At 26.9% G+C, this 20,458-nt stretch overlaps 1 protein-coding gene across 2 annotated transcripts in view; it reads left to right on the top strand.

Moving 5' to 3' along the window:
* The window catches only part of Uba2 (Ubiquitin-like activating enzyme 2), a 34,814-nt gene that overhangs the window by 383 nt on the left and 13,973 nt on the right, over positions 1-20,458 (top strand). Inside the window, exons 2-8 of one of the 2 annotated variants that reach the window (XM_067270469.1) lie at positions 7,826-7,909; positions 9,890-9,960; positions 11,989-12,053; positions 13,282-13,382; positions 16,161-16,282; positions 16,349-16,416; positions 16,941-17,024. In XM_067270469.1, coding sequence (XP_067126570.1) covers positions 7,826-7,909; positions 9,890-9,960; positions 11,989-12,053; positions 13,282-13,382; positions 16,161-16,282; positions 16,349-16,416; positions 16,941-17,024 — 595 coding nt within the window. The remainder of the gene's footprint in view (positions 1-7,825; positions 7,910-9,889; positions 9,961-11,988; positions 12,054-13,281; positions 13,383-16,160; positions 16,283-16,348; positions 16,417-16,940; positions 17,025-20,458) is intronic. The other variant, XM_067270470.1, reaches the window with a different exon arrangement.

Here is a 20,458-nt window from a genome sequence, read left to right on the forward strand (position 1 = left end):
TTTGTAAATATATAAACTATATAATTTCAAGACAAATACCAAGAAAGACTTTTCTTAAAATCGCTGCAAATAGAAACCAAACACGAACTTTTACATGTAACACGTGCACGGTAGAGTAATAGAAACGATTGTAGGGGGATGGTCTAATTGAAACATGCAATCCTACATTCATCCCTGTAGATGCAGCCACTAGCGTTGTGAATAAAGAGTAAACTTAGATATTGTATTTACATATGTGTAAGTGCGTTTATCACGTTTAAATCTTTTTACTGTACTTGTTTGGTCTCTTTCATTTATTTATTTAAGTAATGAGCTTGGGCTTCCACCAGGTTGTACTAATACATGTGCATCCAGCAAGTGTTTTTGTCTGTATACAATAATAATTCTGTGAGAAAATTAAATAAATACAACATTTAATATACACTTTCTGCAACAACTTGATTAAAGTCTATTCTAATAGACTGATCTGACATAAACTTTTGCAAGACTGGTTCCTAAATTGTGTAGATCCAAAAATTGCATTTACATGTGCTTATAATGAATAATTCATTATTATAAAATTTAAAAGTACATACTAGCATAACTAAAACTATGGTAGTTTTAGAATAGATAATTTTAGTTATCCAAATGTCGTTTAGTACTAAAAGTAAAGTTACGCCTGTATAATGACAAAAAAACTCAGAAACATGACTAAAACTAGATGTTAATACATATCTTAAAGTGCATTTCGGTCCATGGTGTTAATTGCCACCATCAGTTAGGTGAACATCTTTTAAATATAAGGCAAAAATTATCCTAAAGAATATATTACAAGTTATGTTTCAGCTGTAAAACTAAGGAAGCTGAAACATAAATTGAATCGTGCTTCCAAATGGATAAAATCTAATATATTACAAGATTCACACTTACAAAATGATAAAATTATAAAACCATCAAAATGTTTAAAAACTGTACACTTAGCTGTTGACAACTTTACAATTGTTCTGTGAACATCTTGACAATATATTATGCAACACAGTGGGTTATCTGAAAAGGGGTATTGTTTCATAGATGTTGCAGTTAGAGCTTTATGGCTTTTTTTCTTTCTATATTGTTTACTTAGACCTTGTTTATAAATAGGACTTATTATACTGGTATAGTTTCTGACTAGCAAAGAGAGGAAGTCTTAGTGAAGAGTCAAAACAAAATATTTTCAGATAAAAATAAAGATAGTTTGTTTAAACAGGTGAAAATAAAAACAGGAACTATTAACTTATAAATAAAAATGGGATAATCCGGGACATTTTTCTAAGCTGAGATAAAGAATCAAAAACTGACTGATTCAGGATGTATTATCACTTTAACTGAACCCACTCATAGTAAGTTTACTTTTATTGGAGACATTTTAGACTATTTTCCTTGATTTTTTGTCAACTGTTCTTAGGCCTTTCAGTCATCAGGTATTGAAAGCATTAAAAAGTTTATAATACTAATCCTACAGTATACTGGAAAAAGCCAGATTGCCTACAGTTCTTGTGGAACATAAAATAGAATACACAAAGTTCTCCAGGACTTCCTCAGATTTGATGTAATACTAAATTTGAATACTAGATTGTTTTTCAAATTCAACCATTTGAATTAGATGCCAGTTACTCAAGCAAACTTTACTATTTGAATTGAGTTTTTAGATTTTAATAAACTGATTAAAATACTGATTTTATTGAAATTTATACAGATTTAATGACAAGCATGATAATAGTATATCTTTCATGTATACCTACACTTTTTATATGTATGAGAAATGTAACTTTTATAAATAGTATAGTGTTGAATCAGCCAATACTACATTTTCATTTATAAGTAAAACATTTATATGTATATATTAAGCTGGTTATTATGGTTTGGTCATTGGTTATTGTGGTTATTATATATGGTTTGTTTATTATGGTTATTGTATATAAAATAAATAAAATGGAAATTGGAGAGAGTTGTATAACTACTAACATTTTCTATGATAAAGTTTGTTATTACAAAGAATATTATATTATTGTTCTTTACAAGATTTTATTTTGCTTGATTTTGAAATAAACAAAATGAGATCACATTCTATTTACATGTAATACAAGTAATAATTCAATTTTAAACTATTACTTGGATTATAAGAGAAGCTTATAATTCAGGTATAATTTTATATTATTTTATTTATAAAAAATTTCTTAAATTATTTTGTTTAAATAAATTATGTTGATGACTATGTATTTATGAATTGCATTCTCTGAAATATAAATTTATGTTTATCTGATCTTAACTTATCCAAATCTGTTAAGTGTATTTATTTATTTTCTTATCTATAATGATTATTAACAAGATTAAATAAATAATTATGTTTTAAAGTTATAAAATTAACATAATTTGGATACATATTGTTTATATTTAATTATATGCACACAGTTGAAACTCCACATTTATAGGAGTTCAATGATAACACTTTCTTAGAAAATTTCTATTTTTTTCAGATAGTATACTTAAATATTCATTCAGCCATTTATAATTAACAGAAAAATGTTTGATTTCAAAAGGTTTTAATTGTATTTTACAAGAATGAGTAACATTTTAGACCTATCCTATGAGATCTATGTTTCTGAAAATAAAGTATTAAAATTTATTACTTAGTTAAAAACAGGACATTCATCAGGATATTCATTAGACACCTACAGTATACAAAAGTCATAAACAGTACTATGTGTTACATAATTTTGATTAAAATTGACAATATTCAGCTTCATATATAAAAATCAATATGTATTATCATCAGAAATCTTTTTCAGATCATCCCAATTCATTGTTTGCTGGCTTTAATATAATAAAATATAGTAACAACTTGCATTTAATTTATATGAAATGGAAGCTGTTATTCTGAAATCAGTTAATAATGACCAGAATAGTTTGAAAATATTTCTAGTAATAAAAAGTATTGGTCTTTTAATTAAGTATGCTTTATACAATTAGCATATTATGGAATCATTACTTATTGATTAAAATGGTTATTTTGATTACATATCAGTAGACCTGTCAGTTTTAAGAGAGATAATATGTTATTTTCAATTGCAATACTTTATTCTGTATCAATTTTTAAGTATATCAAAAGATTTTGGATTGTGCAGGATTTAGTAAACTGTTCTCTCATCTTTTATTCTGTTACAACTTAAACACATCAAAATCAATTATAGAATTAATAATTCATTTAAAACTTATGGAATAAATAAATAATATAATCTTTATGCAAAACAAATATTGAAAATAAGGTAAGCTTGGAGAAATAGAATGACAGATTTGAAGAATGTTAATGTATTTAAAGCAAAAATACTGGAAAATACACATAATTAAATAGTAATTTATTTACATACTATGAAAAATTCTGACTTTCAGATGTAATGTGTTCTGAAAAATCTATGAACAATAAAGTTGCATGTTATAAAGTGATGTCAGTTTCCAGAAAAATGAAATGAAAATTATAAAATCTTATCAAGAGGGAATTTTTAGTTTGTTACACTGAAAAGTGAATATATTACAATACATAAAACAATTAACATGTTAAAACCATAGATTAATTAAATACTAAACAGAAATAATTTTGTTATTGAAACTAAAGTGTCCTAGCATAATAATGAAATTTTTTTGTCAGCAGAAAATGTACTAAAATAGGAATTTGGTTTATAAAAAGTGACTTGTGGACACAAAGATATGAAAGAGTGAGTTGTTTGTAAGTCAAATGTTAAAAAGTCAATGACTTCTATGCAAACCTAAAAGTCAGTTAACCAAGATATAATTTTAAGATTTTAAGAACAGTTAAAGCTGATTTGAAATAGGTGTATGTTGAACTGTTGAAATGACTGAATCACAAATAACAACATATATTGCAGGGCAGTGAGCAAATGGCTCATGGGCCAACTCCAGCAACCCAAGTGTATGTAATCTGGCCTATTGTCATTTTCAAAGTATATATAGTAAATAGTCTTTAGAATAACATATAATTAGGTTTATTGTAACTTCTAATTATACACTAATTCTTCATGTGTTGTCCAATGTATTATTTTCTGTATAAGTCATTTTTTTCAATCAACTTGTTGACCAGATGAGCTAGAAAGTCACAAAAACCTATAAAATTTAGCCTCCATACATACCAAATAAAATTCAAAGATGTATGTAATTTTTTGCATTTTATTTGGCCAACTTTTAAAAAGGTTGCCACTCCTAATTTACAGTATTTTAAATATTCTACATAAATGTTGTTTTGGAATTCCATTCTAGAATTAAATTTTTTGTTCTTGTTTGTAGCTCTTTCAAAATCCTATGGAAACTAATTATGACTTAACTTTTTCACAAAATTAGTCTTTTTTTTTTTTTTTTTTTTTTTTGTGAATATTGATAATAAGAAAGAATGTGGTTATATAGAAATGCAATTCAATTAAAAGCATTTATAGAAAGTGAAAAAAGCTTGAATTTTATATTAATTCAGAAATCATATTTTATCTTGATTTCAATAAGTTGTTAATGGATATTCTGAGAAGAGTTTATTTGACCAGTGAATAAAGAACTTTCTTATGGTTAATCTTTGTTCTTTGCAAACTACTCAATCTTCTATGTTTAGAGAACATGGCAGGAAAGAATTTATGACACTGATTCAGATTTCTTCTCATGCCTCTCCTCTATTCTGTTATTTAAAATTTTTTTTTTCTGTGTATTACAATATAATTACACATCAGATTAAAGATTATATGTTTATCTAGAAATGACATAAATCATTACACAGAATTATAAATTTCTGAGCTAAAACTTGGGACAGCTATTCACATACTCACATACTAATAGAAAACATATTTCAGAATAAACTCCTTCTATCTAAAAGAGTTCACATTTATAAAATAGTAAATTATCTTTTAGATTAACTGTCCCATGTCTAGTACTGACATTTAGACTTTAGATGGAATATGGTCAACGTGAAAATAATTTTAAAAATAATTATATCTAAAATAATGAATTATTAACTTTGTGTATTCTGAAACCATGTCTTCTTTTATCTGTTTTTATTATCATGACCAGGTGCACAGATATAGAAATTCATGATATGTTTTGTTATGTAGCCGACAGAAGAGGGGCTTATGCCTAAAACGTGTATTGGTCTATAGCAGGGGTGGCCAACTTTTGTGTACATAAGATCTACTTTTTATCTTAAAAATGTGTTGCGATCGACTTGTTGTCATAGGCATAGTCTAAGTGGAGAGGGGGGAGGTGTGTAATACATACTATGTTTATACACTGTATTTCAGTATGAGGTACACTCCCGCGAGCTATGGGTAGATAAGCAAAATATATTCAAAACTATTTTTCTATTTTTTAAATTACTTATTAAGTTTTCGAGATATAAGGCTCATAAAAAAATAAATTTTCAGACCCAACTTTTGATATTTGCAGCTACCAGTTCATTCCATACAGGCGGTACCTAAAAAAAATCTTTCAAGATAGATTTTAAGTAACTTACAATATAATTTAATTTTTTTTAAATCAATTGCAATGTATAAGTTGTGGTACTATTTGTTCGTAAATATGAAAAAGTACAGTATGGATGATAATTATCATGAAGATTATCATGGAAGAATGATATAAGATTTTTAGATTTATTCTTTGTTAATCTATCGATCGCGGGAGTGCACGTCGTACTGAAACACTCTGTATATCTACCTACGTAAAAAATAACATAATTATTTAACGGGCCGAAAAACTCACATCCCGGGGAATTAAAACGAGTTTTTTTTTTTCTTTAAATGCAGAAAAGGCCTCTTTCCGCTCAGAGAGCACTAAGAGGCCCAGGGAAGCTTAGGCATAGTTACACACAAGAGAATAAAATGATGGTACAAAGAAGGGACAGCGGGTGAAGCGACATACCCTATTCCAATATTAGAGTTGAAACAGAGCATACGACACCCACAAACACACACACAAAAACTAGAAACAAATACATACATCTAAATAAAACAACTATACAAAAACAAAAAACAACATGAGTAATTATTAACAATATTTATTAATTTTAAAATTTGGTTTTAAAATTTGGTTTTTTTTGGAGGCGACTGTCTTTTCATTTTATAAAAAAAATATTTATTAATTCGAATTAGCTACAGATAAAGACAGATTTGGAATCTATTTTATTACCTTAATAATAATGGGAGAAATAGTAATAACATTGTTAATACATGTACTAAAGAAAAGAAGCTACCGTATGACAGTACCAAATATTCAAGCTAAATGGCTGTGTTTTTCTATGAGTCGAGTCATAACTGCATGCATACTGTTGCGTTTGCTTGTTACGTTCAGGCGTTGCGTTCAGTTACAAGTGTAACACATAAAGTAAAGACATCGCGAGCGGTCGACCAAAATTGGCTTCGCAATCGACTTGTTGGCCACCCCTGGTCTATAGGATATTCTGAATAAAAATGATGTCAGAAATGCCCAATGTCTATCTATGCACCTAGTCGTGACAATAAAAATGAATTATTAACTTTTTACTTGTCATAAAGAATTAAAGAAATTAGGCACATTTTCTTAGAAATTTCAGACAGCATTGAATCTTTATTGTTTTCATGATAATGTTATTTAATATATCTTTTTAAAAAGAATATATGAAATTTTGTGCAATTTTCTACAAACTTAATGTAATATTTATTAAATTTGAAGTAAATTCAAAATAAATAAACTGTTACTTATCAGTTGTGTAATTAGACAGTTTTTTTGTTCTAAGACTCAAATAAACTGTCAAATATGTTATTTAATGTATATGATTGCATGTACTGTACAAACTTAAATAAGTAATATCATTTTGATGGAACACCACACTCATTGTCAAATTTTGTTATTTAGAATATAAATAGGTATGTATATATATTATATATGAACAGTTATTTATAGTGACATTGTCACAATGTTGAACTGCAATTTTTAACTATATTTTAAATCATTTTTAAATTTAAAATATGTTCTCTCCACCTCAAATTAGTACTGTAGTGTCTTGCCCCTGTATATCATACTTTTCCTGTTAGCAACAGAGTTGTGCTAGTCATCTATCTAACATTTTTCAGAGAAAAATTTTTTAAATGAAATAACATGATTTCCAGTTTGCATTGGAAGTTTGTATATAGTTAATTAGGGCCTCCTGTCCTTGAGGTTACCATATCTGGTCTCGTCTTACATCCGTCTAACGCTATTTTGAGAATAAGGAAAGACGGATGGACGATAGTGGGAATTTACAGGTCTACAATTTTTTAAATTGCTGCCCAGTAAAGATTTGTTTGTAAATTTAAGGATAATGATAAAAATTATAGTTTTTATAAATTGAAAAAATTCTGTTTGATAAACATCATGGAAGATTTCTTCAGAAATCCTCAACTCTATCATGAATAAATTAGAAAGGAGCAAAATTTACTTATATTTTTAGAAGTCAAATTTGTTTATTTTATATTTATTTAAAAGATTTTGTATTCTTTAGAACTTTATGCATATTTACATTTTTCTAATTTCTGTTTAGATAAGATGACATAGAATAACACCAAAAACATTTAATCAAGTAATAATTTTATATGACACTTCTAGAACTATAAATAAATTTTTTTTTTCCTAATATATCATTGATGATAATTTTATCTTACATTTATTTTTGATATAAATTTTAAAAAACTTGTAAATTAATTTGTTACATTTTATTTTGTGCTTATTAGATTTTATTTAATAAAAGAATTTTACTACTAAAATGTTTTTCTATTATCATTCTTACATTTCAAATTTTTTATAGATTGATTTGGACACAATAGATGTCAGCAATCTGAATAGGCAATTCTTATTCAGGAAGGAACATGTGGGAAAATCTAAGGCTATGGTAATTATTAATTTTTTAATATAAGAATTAAGTTAGCAATGATTTTTAATAATTATTAAAAGTTGATAATTAATTAAGATTACTCTAGTTGAATTTTTGTATTTAAAGAATTTAAATTAAGTTTAGTAGAAAATTTAATATTTAAAATTATACTAATTAAAAGTAAATAGATTTATTTTAAAATTACTGTTCAAAATTACAGAATTTCATAAAACAGATTCATTAGGCAATTAGCAGAACAAAGGATTTAAAAATTTTTTAATTCTTTGTTCTGTTTGATTGCCTGATGAGGATGAAGTTTTGTTGAAAGGAAAGTGATTGCTGACAATAAAAGTTTATTTTGTAATTTTATTTTTAGTTTTTGCTTTCATTTAAAAATACTTTACACATTTAAAGACAGTGTTTACAGCATTTTTATTATAATTTTGTTTTAAAGTACATTTCTATTGAAATTATTTAAAATTGTTTATATGTAAAATTTTTCATACATGGTTTTTCTTTGCCTTTTCAAAACTTTTAATATAATATTTGAAAATATTTGATTTTTAAATCTATGACTTTTCCCTAAAGTTCTGTAACAAGAATTAATGTGACCATTATTGTTATATAGTTGAAAATGCTGTTTCCAAATTACCTGAAATTCGTTTTTTAAATAATAACATTTTATTCCAATTTTTATTTTCTTTTTGTTAAAAAAAGTTAATTTGTAAATTCAGGAGATTAATTAAAATATATTTAAAAAGGTATATTTATATATATAATTTTAAAAAAAACTTGTGAAAAGGGAAGTCACTTTAAAATAATGAATATAATAAAAATTACTCTGATCTTTTCAACAGTCCTTTTCATTAGTTTAGAACAGTCCTTCAACAGTTTTTTTCATTATTGAAGAGATGTACTTACACCATATGCATTTCGAACTGTATCAATTAACATTTCCTCTTCAGTAGTAGAAATACACAATAATAATAAAAACACAATGAATTCTTGTATACAAGAGTACCGAGATACAGTTTAGTCATGCGCTGGTGGCCATTTTTATAATATCATACCAACCAGTGAAAATTTGCCTACTGTCATTTACATTCAATATATTTTTAGTATTAATGATTATTAAATTCTTTAAATTTTCTTTTATAAATATTTTTTTTCTTATCTATTTTCTCTCTAAATACAGGTATACCTCGAGTTATGTCGTTCCCGATTATACGTCGTTTGTCAAAAAAGTATATGGAAAAATAAAAATCAAGTTTAAGTCAGTTTATTCAACTTTAAATCCGTCTGCCATAAATATTGAAGTCGTAATATCACTAGAAAAGCGTTGAAAGCGCACAAAATCATATTAAAATATGTACATTTACAGTAAATGTTACTATAATCGTCATAAATTCTAGGGAACGAACCATGAAAACATCTGTGTTTCTGTGTTGTCGGCTTATTTAGCGGTCTTTAAGTGCTCATTATTGGCGTTTCCTCCATTATTGGCGTTTAGTTACGACGTAAGTCGAAACTATGACTTATGTCGTAACTACACAAGTAAATTCGACTTACGTCGCCTCTCCTGGAACCAATTACCGACGTAAGACGAGGTATACCTGTATTTTAGTTTCTGAAGTATCTATATTACAATTTTTCTCGTTTACACATTTCAACCATAGCAAATTTACATACTTACATACTTCAAACTATAATAATTCCTGTTAAATGTTCTTTAATTCTTTTTTCCTTTTTTTTTTTTTTTTCCTGTTTCTCTTATATATATTTTTGATTCTTGATGTGTACAATTAATAAATGATGACATCATTATTTATTGATCTAAAGAGCTCATAATTATTTAAAGAGAATATTAAATAAAAGCGACACACTCATAAAAAAAAATGTATATATGGAAACAAACATGTGTTTATAATAAATTTATAATATAATAAAATTTAAAAATAAAAAACTATCTGAAAAATTAAACTAAGTTTTATTTTTAAGGTTGCCAAAGAAAGTGTTCAAAAATTTAATCCAGAAGCCAAAATTGAAGCACATCATGATAGTGTAACAAAGTAAGTGTGTTTATAAATATATAGATAATGTTTTATAAATAATATAGATAATAACATAAAGAACATTTAAAAAAATAACAGAATTTAATGTGTGACTATAACAATACCCTCTCTAAGGACTGCATAACTTGGATAATGCAAATTCCAAGAACAGAATAGACTATTTATTGTTCCTGTAACATTGAGTTAAGGTGTCATCTGAAAAAGGCATTCATGTATTGTATCCTTCATTGGCATAAGCAGGGGCAGATCTACATAGGGACTAATATGGCTTAAGCCCTGGGCCCTCAGGTGTCAAGGGCCCACAAAAATTGAATTATCATAAATTTTTAATACTTTTTCATTAACAATGAGCACTTATCATATAGTAAAAAATAGTTGATATTAATAATATAATAATTGATATACAACTCCTAGACAAAAAATTAGAATATTCACCTAACTGAAAGTTAGGTGAATATTCTAATTTTGTGAGGTGTTAGGTGAAGTTAGGTACGTTTTTTCATGAACAACACAGAGTATGAAACTTTTTTGACACTACATAAACAGTGGTTATGTATATTATATCCATATTATATTATATTAATCAGACAAATTAACTCAAATGGTTTTTTTTGTTACAAATGAAAATGAAATGACAAAAAAATAGAATGGTGAGATTGGTGAGTATTTATGGTGAGAAACACCACAAATCAGATTATTTTCTATGAATTGCTTCATGCAAATGATGTAAAACTCTCAATTAATATTCTTTGTTGACAATTTGGGCAATCAGAAGGAATTTGTGATGCACAACACAATGACAATTGAAAAAACAGTCAATGTGACCTTGATTTTTGACTGACTTTGACATGATCTTTTTGGTCTTGCTTTGCCATTTGAGTGCCATTCATTTGATTGTTGTCAAAAAGTAGATTCATGTTTCATTACCTGTAATGATGTGTTTTAAGAATGATTTGCTTCAAGAAACCATTTTTTTAGCCACTTGAATGCATTGTTTTTGGAAAATGTTTAATGTTTTTTGGGATGACTTGAGAAGCAACATGCCACAAGCCAAATGATTTTTTAAAATTGTTCAACAAGAACCAAATGATACTGGAACATGTTTAATAATGTCTCTAGTTGTTAAATGACAATCATTAAGCACCAAATCTCTGACTTGAGTGATGTGTTATTCATCAGTTGAAGTGGATGGTTTACCAGAGTGTGGTTTATCTTTGATGCATTCTTTGCCTTCTTGAATATGTACCATTCAAATACTCTTGCTTTTGATAGACTGTCATCACAAAATGCTTTTTGCAACATTTCAACATTTTTGTAGCAGTAATTCCATTGTGAAAACAAAATTTAATATACTTTCTTTGCTCAATTACACTTGATGTTTTGAAAAATTGCAGAAATGCAAAAAATTTTACACACTAAACAAGTATTTATTTTCAAATGAAGGCAGATGATGACATACAGATTGCTGCTAGATGTCAATGAAAGTTGTACCAAATAAAGAAAACACCCTCTTGCAGGCATGCAGTTTTAAATGAACCATTCCCAATAGTTTTGGTCACAGTAGTACATAACCAATAAAATGTAGATATGTATGGATGGAAGGGCTTTTCTTGTGTACTGTGTTGCCATAAGAGAGATTTAGTGTTATTTATTATTTATGTTGTTACTATTATTATTTTCATCATTTTTCCTTTTTCTAGCAAATTTATAAAAAGTAAGATTATGGAGAATTTTAAAAAATTGCAAATAAGAGCTTGCTCTTATGTGTGAAAATGACTTGTTTTCACATTTTGGAAACATGTTCTGTTTTGGTTATAAGAGCATATTCTTATGCTTGATGATAAGAGCATTCTCTTGTATGCATGGGAATATGATAATTATCTGACCTTTTCATGCTAATTAGATATGTGTGTGTATATGTAAATATGCATAAAAATTAGAATTATTAAATATTATTGAAATATAGAAATAAATATTTTATTTATTTTATATAGGACATAAGTTTAATGCATTCTTTTCTTTCAGTGTAGATTATGGAATAGAATTTTTCAAACAGTTTTCTGCAGTATTAAATGCTCTAGACAACAGAGGTTAGTTCTGTTTATAATGGAATATTAATATTAAAATATTGAAAATGTTAATTATGTTTACATTTTTCTGATTCAAAAATTAAGATGATATTTAATTTGTTCATCTCTCCTATCACTGTTTGCATTTTGAAATTCTCATTAAATTTTTATACATTTAATTTTTAGCTTTTTCTTTATGGCTGTTTTATGACCATTTATGAAATGAAATGATTACAGGACAAGTGTAGATTATTAGACATTTGATCTAAAAAAGAGAATCCATGACATTGGATTTTTTACAGTTACTGTTATAAAATTTTTTAATGTTATAATCAAAATTTATTAAACTTTAATTACATATATAGGGTTTACAGTGGCTTCCCAAAATTGAAAAAAGTTCCCTTTTTTAATGATTCTCAATAAAAGTCCATATTTTCAGGAAAAGTTAACACAAATCCATAAAAAATATTTTTTGTGAATATTAAAATACATAATTATTTAATATTGCACAATGAATTAATAAGAATTATTGAACATAATTAAAATTATTATTGTTACAAATAATAATTGTTATTTTTATGTCTGATTTACAATGTAAAATCAAAAATGTTTGAATAAAGTTAAAATTATTTTTTATTGGTGTAACATAAAAAAGATAACTGATAAAGTTTGGAAATACAATCTATATTATTTATAAATTAAATACTTGTTGATATATAAATGTTATGTATTACATGTATTTTTAACTGACTAACATGTATAGAATTCAGACTTGTTAAGATTCTGATTATCATTAAACTTGAACATATTGTTTACATATATGATCAAGTTTATTTTTACCTGATCATATACCAAAATGTTTGTTCAGAATAATTTTTATTTTGTATACAAATAAATAAATTATCAATTATCACGAATTTTGAGAATCAGAGCATTTAGAAAGTAATTAACAATAATACATTTTTATTAAATTTTATAGTATAAATCTTTTATTACATTTATTTATGAAAGAATAATCATAAAATTTCATTGATCTGATGTTACAATTAAAATGTAAATAAATTATTTTAAATACAATTATAATTACATTTAAAATTTTTTATATTGTAATACAGTGATGCTATTTAATTCATTTGATCTTCAGTTAGAAATTTAAATAAAAATCACTTATATATCCTATTCACTTCTTTGTAAATAATAATCAAATGTTATATAAATTGTTATAAATTTTAAACAAAAAATTTTTTAGCTGCACGAAGTCATGTAAATAGATTGTGTCTTGCCTCAAATGTACCAATAGTTGAAAGTGGTACTGCTGGTTACCTGGGACAAGTGACAGTTATTAAGAAGGTATGCATTAATATATTATAACAGTTTACTATTTATAGAAAAAAAACAGTCAATCCTGATGAACAATGCTTACCATCAATGCATGTTGTTTAATTTTTTCTCCATTAACTTGGTCTCTAACTTCAAAAGGAAAAGAAAAAGTCAAATTTATTAAATATACAGTTGTATATATAGTAAAATTCCATTATATTAAAACACAATTATTGGTTAAGATAATTAACTCAATCTTAAAATGAAATTACTGATGATTACTCATTAAAATATGAAAAAATAAAATAGCTTTCATACTGTCAATGACAAAATGATAAGCTCGCATGATTTTTTCAAGTTTTTGTTTTTTAAAATCATTTCATTTACATGACAAGTATGATACATAATTATCATCACAAAATATACAAGACTAAAATTTTCAGATCTCAAACGTAAAGATTTTTTTTTCTTAACAAAAGTAAAAAATAGTATGCAACAAAAAGATAAGCTTATACTATAAATTCAAATAAAAAAGTCAGTTTAATATTTTGTGTAAGAGTCTCATGCACAAATTAATTCAAAGATGCAAATTGGCATTAAATTATATATAATTTTTTAATATAATCCTGAGGTATTTTTTTCCAGGCATTTGTAATTTCCATTGTAGTTCTTGTGTTGTTGTAAATTGCCTTCTCTTGTACACTTTATAAGAAAACAATTTGCACAAATTTTCTGTGGGATGTAAATCAGGACAATGCAGGAGTCTAAAAAAAATTAATTTTCTTTTTATTGAACCACTCAAATATGATTTTTGCTGTGTGTTTTGCAGCATTCTCATGTTGAAACTGCCATTTAGGCCTACCATTAATCATCCAAACCATTATTAATTCTTATTTAATAGTTGAATGTATCTTCAAGCATTCTACTGTCCACCAATAATTTATAGATCACACTGCTTGTATCCTATTGCTCCCCATATCATCACTGATCTTCCTCCCATTTATCTTCTAAGTTTTTTCTTCCTTCTTTAAGTTATGAAAATAATAAGCAAAACCATCTAGCCCATCTAGGTTAAATTTTTTTTCATTACTAAATATAATTTGCCACTGAGTGGCTCATGACATGTTGTCTGGCAAATTCCAAAAATGCATCCTTATGACATGGCAAAATCCTTTGTACCTCAAAAGTAATTGTACCTCAATAGACTTTGGACATTTCTAACATTGTTTTCCATACCTACTTTAGCAGTTATTTGCCTTGCAGATCTTTAGAAGTTAGATGCACATTGAAAAAATGGCACATGTACTTCTATCACTAATTGCATGTGGCCTTTCTGTATTTTTCTTTAGGCCATAATTTATAGGATCTTGCAAAAATCTATTAATTACTCAAGGACTATGATGAATTAAATGCACAATTTTTCTATTTGACTTTTCTTTGGATTTAAAAGCCATAATGTGTCCTTTTTCAAATTTTGACAAATATTTTCTTCTGACCATATACACTGTCAAAAACTTGTTTTGTAAATTGCAGATAGTCATCAATAATATATCTTCGGTAATGTTGGGACAAATTATACTACATGAATTTTAGAGATATGAAAATGAGTTTATCTTTTTGTCACATGCTACTTTTTAGTTTTTTTAAGAAAAATAAATATCTTTACATTAGAAGTCTGAAAATTTTACATTCATGTATATTTTGTGCTAACATTAATGTACTCATATAATACTTTGTCATATAAGTGAAATGACTGTATAAAACAAAAACTTGGAAAAATCAAATGAGCTTATCATTTTATCACTGACTGTAAAAACATTTTCAAATATTTTTCAGTTTGTTATAATAATTACTATTGTTAATTACTTCTAGAAAAATTCAAATAAAAATATGATATAATATTAAATTAATTTTTAATTAAATAATAATAAAATTGCCATAATAAAATGTGACATGTATGTGACAATGTGTCATTTAGACAATACAGTGTAATGAGCCTTCTAGAGTTTGAAGAATAAGAACTCATTATTTAAGATGTTTAAGCTAATTCATGAAGAGGCCCTTACTTGCATCTAATTTTAGAAACTTATGCTCACAACAATTCAATATATGGAAAACTAGATTAATGAACTTATTGTTAGACATCATTTTATACTTTGAAATATTAGAGTAATGGATCATTCCTAGAAACTAAGTAATTGTTCTATTCCTGCTTTTCATTTTCGTGATATCATTGAAAAGGGATATTGAAGATTTACAGTGTGTTTATTTAGTCAAACCTTATTTTATTATGCATAAAGTTTTAATTTCTCTATTATCAATGTTTTTACTTTATCAAAGTAAGAGCCAATTTCAAGAAAATAATATATGAATGAATATTACTTTCATTCATATTCTATATCACATTATTTATTAAAGATGTAATTCTTTTACTTTTTTGTTACTGCACTTGCATTAACTAACCACAACATGAAGAACCTTAAAATGCAGTCCTTCAATCGTTATCATTTTCCTGAAGGAGGTCAATAAAAAATGACCAAAAACTCTTGAAGATTAAAAATTATCATTAAAAATCTGATGTAGATTTTTTAAAATTTATTTATAATTATAATTTTTTAATATTTTACTATGAAATAAAATAATATCTTTGTAAATAACCAATTATTTAAATATTGCAGTATTTTTTAAATTAATTTATTTACTCAGTATTTAGACCTGTTTTGTTTATAAAATTATTGTTAATTAATTATATTAAAAAAAAATAGTTAGTAGTTAGCTTTTTCATTTTATTATTTATATTTTTCTAAGAATATAACTGAATGTTATGAATGTCAACCAAAACCAACACAGAAAACATATCCAGGATGTACAATAAGAAATACTCCATCAGAACCAATTCACTGCATCATATGGGCAAAACACCTTTTCAAGTAAGTATAAAAATTTTAAATTAAGAAAATTAAGTCACATTTTACATATATTTAAATATTTTGTAGTCAGTTATTTGGTGAAGCTGATATAGATGAAGATGTCTCTCCAGACATGGCAGATCCTGAACTTGGAGGTAAGTAGAATTTATTGCTTTCTATAAATTGAATACATTGTAACACATGTGAATAACAATATTCATATAAACATGAGATATTTAATCAACTATTAGGAAAGTATATTTTTTAATAATTTAAATATTAAACTATGAATAAATGTTCTTGTATTATTATTGTTAATTACTAGTAAAAACATGAAAATTTCAGGCTGTATTGTTAAAATTTTAAAATTTTGTATCAATTAAATAATGCCCAAATTCAAAAATTTTCAAATATCACTAGATTAATTTGTTTATGAAATTAATTTGGGATTTTCTTGTATTAATGAAACCTTAGAACTATTATAAATATGAAATAATAACAGTTAAAGTGATATAGATTATTTTTACCAAATGTCTTATGGATTGTTCTTTCTAACCCACATTCAAAATTTAAAATTTTGTATTAAAACTATAAAATAAGGTGCTTTTGTAAAAAGGCATCAGACTGATTGTACTATTACTGTGCTGATGAAATTAATTAAAATTACCAAATTCATTAGAAACTGCTTTTAAATTGCATCAGATGATAGAGCATTTATTTGGTCTCCCAAAAGCCAACATTTCAAATTTATCAGCTAGAAATTGTAAATTCTGTCTCTTGTTATTAATTCTGTTTTTTTTTTTTTTGTAATATATTTAATAGAATGATGCATTTTAGTAAATACACAAAAATCAAATAATAATAACATAAAATAACATTTTAATAACAACATTATTTTTTTAAAATTAATATATGAACAAAAAGTTTATATAATTTATATAATGTTAACATGACGAAACTGTCACCAAATAAAGTTTGATAACAAACATCAGATGTGAGGGTAGCAGCTTGGATATGCGAAAGAATATTGCAAGAACCAAGAAGGTGTTTTCTCATATTCATCATTGTCATTCCACAAAAAGAACACTCATTGTCACACAAGACATTAATTATTTATCTGTTTAAGTTTATCGAAAATTTATTTAATTTAAATTGTGCAGCAAATGACTTTATTTTCTAACTCAAATTAGATAATAAATATAGCACTGGAGTTCACATTCCATTAAGAAAAGTTCCAGAGTCTCAACCCCTTTCACTCAAATAATGAACATCGTGTGACTAATAGAAATCTATTAGTTGTTGTTTACAATTCAGAAGGAACAAACTTTCACTTAAAAAATACAGGTAACCCTCGTATAACATGGCACTTCTATAGCACGGATTCACTCTAACATGGTTCAAGAATTGGTTAAACCCTTGTACCACATGAAATGTAATAAAAACCATTAAAAACGAACTTTATCTAATTTGAAATTAGAGAAATCCCCGTACAACAGTTCAATAAATGCGATAAAGCTTTTAAGTGCAAAAGATACCTCATTTGATATTTTTCATTTGAGTGCGTACATACTATCAGATTTTCATGCATAATTTTTGTGAACTATTAGTATTTAAATACAGTATGTAAATGTTCCAGCCTTCTGTTGATACACATGGTCCTTCTCGAAACTTGTTTCAGTGTTGCCAGATCTCGTTTTGTGTTGCCAGATGTTTTTCCCTTATTCCATACTTGCTTTATTCTATCACTGGTTCTTAGGCATTGAATCTCACCTCCAACCATTGGGACAATCCACACCTTTACAAGTATACTTTAAGACTTTAATTGTCTCTTATTTGGCTATGTAGATTAAGTTTTCAGTTAATAGTGCTTAGTGATGACGACGAAAACATTGTTTAATTTATATTAATATGTATCACTTCTTAAGAAAATTTTAATAAAGATATTTATTTTAATTATGAAAATATAATAGCATGTTTTTTAATTTATGGAACCTAATCCCCCTTTTCGTACTAGTTCTTTGTTTCGTATAACATGGATTCGCACAATGGCAATTTTTTAGAACATAACTCCCATATTATACGGGGGTTACCTGTATATAACTAGAGGACAGTCCAATATTATTTAATAGTCCTCTAACTATAATAGGTCATGGCTTCAAAAAAGAATTACTATTTATTTTTGAAAGTCTTGTATATATCAACTTTCAATAATTGTCTTCCATTAGGTCAATAAGTTTCCCTAAAACTGAAATAAATTTATTGATAAATTAATAATGAGTGGAGGTCTTCCCAATTCCATTCTAATGTGCAGGTTCTGAGAGATCTATTAATATGGAACACCTGCTTAAAATAGAACAACTGTATTCTCTCAAATCTGCCCACTAACAGACCACCCCAAACCAGAAAAGCATAAAAAATACTTGATCCAATCAAGGAATCAAATATTCTAAAATAATTACTTAATGAAGATGCTTTAATTTTAATAAATAATTTGATAAGATGAAAGATTTTAGCTCTTGCATCAAGTAAACCTTTATTTAAGTGGTACGAAAGTGTCCTGTGAATAAAAATAAATACTTAGATATTTAAAATTTGGCAGAATTTCTAGCTTCTAATTTTTTAAACTGAAACTGTCTGTTTTTTAAGTTTACCACCTCTACAAAATATCATAAGCTTTATCTTTTCCAAATTAATTGTCAATTGATTGTCTTGACAATCTCTCCAAATAAGATTGATCTTTCCCTAAGTGCAGAAGCTGAATTAGGCAAGAGAAAGACATCATCAGCTTAAAGAAGACTGTTAATTTCAACATGAAGTGTGCTAGTGCTATCATAGAGCCGTGACCTCTTAGAAGATCAGGAAGATCATTCAAAAACAAAATAAAAAGGATAGGACTCAATGATTCTCTTTGAGGTAACTCTATAGTGGATTCAACATAACCAATACAAAAGGCACTCCATGGCAGGCATCCCCACAACCTGGCCCAGGATTTTGTTGACAAAACTGCATCAACAGCTGGTTAGCTCAAGGATTCCTTCTTGGGGAGACAGAAGGGTTCATGATTTCATACAGGATCAAGTCATAAATACTAAAAACTACAGAAAACACATACTCAGAGATACAACACTCACAAATGACACATGCAGAAAATGTCACATCATGCCAGAAACTATACAACATATCACTTCTGGTTGCAAGCCCTTGGCACAGACAAATTATTTACATAGACATAATCAAGTAGCAAATATAATACACCATGAGATGGCAAACAAACACAAATTATTAGACATCCATGAACCATACTACAGATACATTCCACAGACAGTATTGGAGAACCACATGCACAAAATGTACTATGACAGAACCATAATCACAGATAAAATAATTTACCACAACAGACCAGACCAGACATCACACTTATTGACAAACACAATAAAATCACATACATTATAGACATATCCATTCCAAACACTCACAATACACAAAATACATGCACTAAAAAAATCAGCAAGTTCACAGAACTCGCTTAGGAAATAAGGCATCTGTGGAGGATGGATAGGGTGCTTATTGTACTTGTCAGTCTCTCCTCTACAGCATACTACCACACACACTACACAAAAGTCTGGGAACATTACAGTTGAATAGAAACACATACATCATACTACAGAAGGTCACTATATTGAATATATGTCATATTGTTAGGAAATTCCTGAATACAGACACACACTGACACATTTACTTAATTTTTGTTTTATTTTGGTTGCTATGCCTTGACTCTGGTCCGGCATAGTACAAAGTAACCAGTGTCAACTGAGTATAACCCAAAATAATAATACAGTAGAGCATCGATTAACTGACTTATCGGTTAACTGACCACGTTCTAGTCGGCAAATTCAAATGTCCGCTAGTGATGTGGCGCTACAATATTTGGTTATGTCTTGGCTACTTTAATATTATTTTTGTTAAATTTTTGCATGTTTTAGCTGGCAGCACTGGCTCAACCATGAAAGGGAGGCTAGTATTTAAACCAGGCCTAATACACTATACTAATAATGTATTTTTTCGTACTTTTCAGTTATCTGACCAACCCCAGTCCCCAATTAAGTTGGATAATTGATGCACTACTGTAGTAATTATTATTATTATTTTTGTGTTGAATGGTTAAATTTTAAAATAACATTAATTACTTTATTTACT

Source organism: Centruroides vittatus, unplaced genomic scaffold (genome assembly GCF_030686945.1).
Source record: "Centruroides vittatus isolate TY-2023 unplaced genomic scaffold, ASM3068694v2 contig_371, whole genome shotgun sequence".
NCBI classification, from domain to species: Eukaryota; Metazoa; Arthropoda; class Arachnida; order Scorpiones; family Buthidae; genus Centruroides; species Centruroides vittatus.